This window comes from Carlito syrichta, unplaced genomic scaffold (genome assembly GCF_000164805.1).
Source record: "Carlito syrichta isolate Samal-C Ts95f unplaced genomic scaffold, Tarsius_syrichta-2.0.1 Scaffold304886, whole genome shotgun sequence".
In the NCBI taxonomy this organism is placed as follows: domain Eukaryota; kingdom Metazoa; phylum Chordata; class Mammalia; order Primates; family Tarsiidae; genus Carlito; species Carlito syrichta.
The window spans coordinates 208,224-214,240 of NW_007248982.1; the positions used below are offsets into that span (position 1 = coordinate 208,224).

At 55.9% G+C, this 6,017-nt stretch overlaps 1 protein-coding gene across 1 annotated transcript in view; it reads left to right on the forward strand.

The window, feature by feature from the left end:
- Positions 1-6: 6 nt before the first annotated feature.
- Positions 7-6,017, forward strand: part of LOC103263345 (receptor-type tyrosine-protein phosphatase N2-like) — a gene marked incomplete at its 5' end in the record, with an annotated part of 138,858 nt that continues 132,847 nt past the window's right edge. The window contains one exon of the mRNA XM_021713934.1: positions 7-57. Coding sequence (XP_021569609.1) covers positions 7-57 — 51 coding nt within the window. The remainder of the gene's footprint in view (positions 58-6,017) is intronic.

Sequence of the window (6,017 nt, forward strand, 5' to 3'; positions counted from 1 at the left end):
CCCGGCGCATGCCCCCACCTCCTCCCGCTCGGACTCTCGGTGCCGGCCCGGCTGCAGGTAACTGAGGGTGCCGGGCACTGGTGGGACGGTCGCATGGGGCGTGGAACAGGAGAGAGGGGCTGGAGCCGAGGCGGGAGGTAGCAGGGGGGCCCACATAGGGCTTGGCCAGGCGCGGAGCTGGTGGGGCGGGAAGGGAGCCTTCCAAGGGTGGAGGGTGAGCATCGGGAGCTCGGCTGGGCGACCTGGGCGTCCGAGATCAGTCCAGAGGGTAACTCAGCCTCTCCCAGGACACCTGTCAAAGGCTCGGTCTGTGTCTGGGGTCTTCTCCAAGGGAGTCTGGGGTGGGCATGTGAGATGGCAGCGCTTTCTGAGCGCACAGATTGGGAGGGGTGGCAGCTGTCCCGGTCCAGCGCTCCGAGGAGACCGCGCCGAGGAGATTGGGACCTCCCGGACTTCTCCCCGAGCGCGCTCCTCTTCGCCGGTCGCATGGCCCGCTGCTCCCAGCAGTTCAGACCATCAAGAAGGGCGGGGGGTTTAGGCACGGAGACGGGGAGGGTGTGGGAAAGGAGGGAGGAAGGGAGGAGCAGCCAGGATGGAGAGGAGCCAATGTGGGGGCATTCTTCTCCTAGCCCATTTTGGGGCGCTCTTCGCCCTCCTCACCACGGCCCGGGAGCGCGCCTCTGTGCCTTTGGGGGTATACCAGCGGGCGACGAGCTAGAAGACACCGAGGGAGCTCCGGGGAGAGACAGGTGGGGCCGCTGGTGCGAGTGGAGGGCTCTCGGAGCGCCCAGGCCGGCGGAGAAACCCCTCGGAGCAGCCACCTTCCCTTCCCCGAAGGGGCCTTGCGCTTTCTGCCCTCCCTCCGTCCGCCCCAGGTGAGGCGGCTGCGTGCTCGCCAGAGAGAGAAACTTCTGACTTCGTTCCTCCCTTCCTCAACTACCTGTGTCGTTCTGAACGCTGGCCCGTCTGGCCGTTTCCGAGCAGCCTCACTCCGGGCGACCGGGAGGACCTCAAAATTAAGAGGTTAAATCCTCAGCCAAATCGGCTTTTCGGGCCAGAGTCTCCCGCCCTTTTTTCGTCCTCTACGCGAAGAGCTCGCGGTGCTCCAGGCTGGACGGCTGGGGAAGGGGTGTCGCTGCCACAGTCGCCAGTGCTACGTACCCCATACACACACCAAGAGCGCAGCGCAGGAGTCCCGGCGCGGGGGCTCCCTTCCCGAGTGGTCTGGCCCCGCAGCCCCTTCCCAGTGCGCCCTCCTGCCCTGGGCTCCAGCCGCTGCAGAGCTTGATCGTGACAGCCGGCCCCCTGGGGTTCCGGACCCGGCTTCTTCTCCCGAACTGCGGGTCCCTGCTGGGCCCTATGGGGACTCCCATCTGGAGTCAAGGGCGCAGCGCGTCCGAGTGGCCTTCGCCAAGTCAGCCGGTCCCTGCGCCGCCGACCCCGATTTTAGGACGCGAGCGACCTGGGAAGAAGGGCAGGTTTGTGCGGAGGAGGAAGCTCTTCTTTTATCCACAGGAGGAAATGCCCACCCGAGTAACCCCCCTGGCTCCTGAGAAGACCGCAGCCGCGGGGGGTCGCGCGGGTCCACTTGTGCGGTGCGGGGGCCGTGGAGCTCCGTGGACTCTTGGGTGGACTCGGCGTTGTTGAGGACACGAGTCCCTGGCTGCCGGCGCGCTTTGTTGGCCGGGGCGGCTGGGCCGCTGCATTGTCCCCTCCGGGAAGGGGGCAGCGGGCTGCGCTGGGACCCCTCGCAGGGCTGTGAATACCAGTGGCTCCCAGGAACCCTCGACCCTTTGTGTCCAGCGCTCGGGTCTGATCTTTCCGACCTCTGCAGGGATCTTGTGAATTATCGAGGGGGGAAGGGACAGGGAAACTGGGTGAGAAGGCTGAGGCCTGTGGAGGTCCGCCTCCCCCGAGTGGGGCGGGGGCCGAACCCCGACCTCACCCCCCCTTCCCCGGCCCTGCGCTGGAAGTTCTGCCACAGCTGGGTCCTGGCAAGCGACGCGAGGCAGGTCTTTAGGATGGGGTTTTTTAGCCTGAGGGAGGGAGGTGAAGCAAAAATCCCAGTGCTGAAGAGGGCTTGGTTCTTTCGGGGTGGGGAGGGGGTTCCCTACTTCAAGACCGAGGCGTTATTCTAGGAAACACCTGGTGGCGAAAGCCACGTCACGTCACGTCAGGCCTCGGGGACCAAACATGCATGCCAAAAATAGGGATCAGGGGCGGGTGCATTAAGTTTATCAGGCGAGTTTGAGTTTTGGTGTAATAAAAATGCAGGCAGTGACTCTGAAAGATGGCTGGGAGCGGGTTTTCTCTGGGGGTGGGGGGATGATTTTTTGTGACTTCTTCTCAGCCGCTGGATCTCTATTCTACTCGAGACAATTTGCTGCTTATCAAGCCCTGCTAAAAATTAGTTCACACGAGGGTGTCCTCCCCCCACAAGCATCAAAACCGTAAATCTTTCCTGATGTCTTTCCCGAAATAGAGTATTTCTTTAAAACTGATGTTTTAAGACTAGCGCTTAAAGATGGCAAATAGACAATTTATTATCTTTCGTATATTGACTTTTATACATATGTCTGAAAAACTCAACAAACAGCCCATTTTAAAACCGTATACCCCAACTTATTTTTATTAAAGTTTGTATTTAAGATTAATTATTTCTCGGAGATTTTTTCTTTTGCCCATATAGGGTGTTTTTTTTTTTTTTTTTTTTTTTTTTTGGCTACTTGAATGGCAGATTTGCAAGTACAATTTCATCTGCACAGAGGAACAATAGCTTTCAGTTGCACAAAGGACTTCTCCCACCCTGAATTCAGACCGCAATGCCTCTTGCTCTGATAATAGCTTCTGAAAAGATTTTGTAATGCAGAGAATTAATACATGATTATTTCCGCCTGACTTCTCTCATTTATTAGAATTCTGTGGCAAATTCCAAATTAAAAATAGTTCAGTTAACAGTTTTAAAAAACACTTTTAAAATATTTTAAGACACTCCTCCATATTTTTAAGTTTGGTCACTTGCTATATCCTGAAAACTTTAGTCCTAATCAGCTCTAAAGTGATAGTTATTATATTCTAGTAAATACATTTTAGAAAATTTAGAATGAAATTGCCAAAGAATTCTAACATGATTCAAACAGAAACCAAAGACAAACTTACAGCAGTTCGTGAATGGTCTCTCAAACTGATTTCTAAGTTTTACAGGAAAAAAGGTCTTTATAATTTAGTAACATATGCTAACACAGACAAACACAGGATGAGACTGGGTTGCAAATCAAGTTCCTTAGAAAAGGTGCAAATGAAAAAATCAACAATATTGGAAGTTTGATATTAATGGTATTGAGTGCTTGTGTCCATAAGTCTTTATAGTACAGGCATATTTTAACATTACAAGTCGATGACTCAGAGTATGAGCTCCTCTGTTCACTGGTCACATCACACAGCCTTGGAAATTTTTACATTTTGCTACCTGTCAACAAACACCATAAAGTTTTATATTTGTGTGGCTGTATCAGTTCTCACCAGTGAGTTTGGGCATAGAAATTTTTTTTTTTTTCCCTTTCCTTTTCTTCTCGTTCCCTTTGAGCTTACCACATGAACAGCTTTAAAAAAAAAAAAACAGAAAAGAAAAAGAAAAAAGTTTTAAAGGCATCTGGCCATAAATGGCTCAGAAGGGACTGTATGGAAGCCCTGTGCACCGTCACTCAAAGGCACAGAGTAAACCAATTTAAATTGGTCAGGACAATGTCTGCAGATTTTAATTTCCAAGACAGTTCCACCAATTGCCTCTATGGCCAGACGTCTATTTTGAATCACAACTTCTGCAATACTGTATATTCCAAACTTGAGGGGCTGCAGGTACAGATGGTTGAGAGGATGGAATGTGCAATATTGTAATTCAGCCTACTCTCAGGATAGATCTAACCTGATGCAAAATTGACTTAATTATTTCTGATTGTTTTAAAATACATATACTGTTCCTGCATCTGAGAACTTGGGACTAAAGAGTGCATCCTCCTTGGGGGATGCACAAGACGCCGGGCCCAGCTTGTGCTGCCAGGCTCCGGAGGACTGCTTCTTTCTCCACCTTCCTCCTCCTCACTCCTTCTTCCCTGTTTCAAACTTTCAGTGAATGGAGCTGCCACTATACCAAAGGAGGTGTTCTGCTTTTAAAAGACGTCTGACTGTAAATGTCAAAGTCATAAATATTTAAACATCATTTTCTTTCCATTTCAAGTCAAGACAGATAAGATGCCTCTAATTAGGCTAGGCTCTCTTCTGGGCCCAGCCCCAGGAAAGCGCCTGCAGACCACCCCAAGTCGCTCAGCCTCCTGGAGATGGGTGCCCCAGGGGAAGAGGGGGCTGAGGCCCACCAAAGTCATCCCTGGGTCAGGGCCTGCCTCAAACTCACATTCAAGCTCACAGCAGACTTCTTTCTTTCTCTAAAAGGTTGTGGTGAGCAGAGGCTTAAAAAATTTTTTAACTCCACAAAAAGGAAGGAGGTAAAGTTATTATAAAGTCATTGAAACTTGATCCCCGTGGCTAGAAGAGTTGTTCTCGCATTTAAAAAAGAGAGAAAGACTTTCTATAAATATTCGTCTCTTCCGGGATTCTTAGGCTTGACGGCTTTTCCCTCCCCAACCACCCTTCGCCCAGCGTTAGGAAGGACGTCGGAAACCGTTGGGGGGAGGGGGTCCGGAGAGAGCCCTTCTTCAGTTTCCTCGGTGGTGCCCTCTGGCCAGTCGGGCGGCGGGTTTCCCAGCCCGTCCCTAAGAACGAGCGACCTCCGTGTCCAGCGACCCCAGCCGGTCCCTCTGGCCAACGTCCCGCCATCCCCGCCCCGCCAGAATCTTCTCCCCCTCAGCCCCGGCGCTGCTCGCCGCCGCCGACCGCCCCGCCGAGGCCGGGGTACCTGCCACACGCCGCCTCAGCCAGCCTTTCCCCGACGGCAGGAAGGGCCTGCTTGTGGGGGGGCCGGGAAAGGTGAACCTGAGGCGGACTCCTACCCCACCGGGGGAACACGGCTTCCTCGCAAGGGAAGCAGCTGGGGACACCACGGAAAACGGGACGCAAGGGCACGGGGTCCCCTCCTCTTCCCTCTCCCCCCCTCTTCTTCTCGGGGGTGCCTGGAAGCCAGCGGGGCCCCGGAGAGAAGGGCCCCAGAGCTCTTCGGGCAGCCACTCCCCTTGACATTTTCCTTTGGCCTTTGAGTAAATCCGAGCGCGCCCAGCGACGCTCGGCCTGGCCGGATTCTGTTCCCCGCGCGGGCCGAGCACGTCGAGGGTGGCAGCGACTGTCGGTTGCCGGCGAGAAGAGCCCTGCTGACCGCGGAGGCCCCGCTCGGCCACCCCGGCCTCCCTGGAAAAGCTTCGGCGCGGTCCCGGGGTGACGTCCTGCCCTGATCGCTCCTGTGTCGAGCAGGTCCAGGCCATGACATGTGGACACCGCCACTGCCCCCGCCCAGCGGCCCTTGCACGTTCACGGCCTCTCACCTGGCCCGAGGGACAACCGGGCAGCGCCTGTGCCCCTTTGTCGGGGAGCCGACAGCCCTCGCGCACACGCGCCGCCCAAGCGCGTCTGGGCTCTGGGAGGCGCGCGTGGGCCGTCGGCAGGGGGTGCACGGCTGCGTCTGCTACACATCGTGGTACTGCAGGTCCAGTCAGAACCAGGCTGGTCACCTCGTGTGTGGGGGCCTCACGTCGCCGGGCTGGAAGCTTCGGGAAGTCCTGTTCCCCGGCGCGGTCAGCCACGTGGGTTTGCCTGCTCGCCTGCCCGGGGGTGGGGTAGAGGCGCGAAGCAACCGCTGGAGGGACCCAGCCAGGATGGGGGGGATGGGAGGACAACCGGGTGCCCCCACCCGGTTCCTTCATTGTCCTTGTTCCGTTGGCCAAGACGAGGCAGGCCCCAAAGCCGGGGCCTCGGGAGGCTCGGGGCGCCCCACGGCGGGCGGGCCTGAGGGGGGACACAGGGCGGTCCTGGAAACGTGCTACCCAGATGTCTCTCGGGCGTCTCTCCCA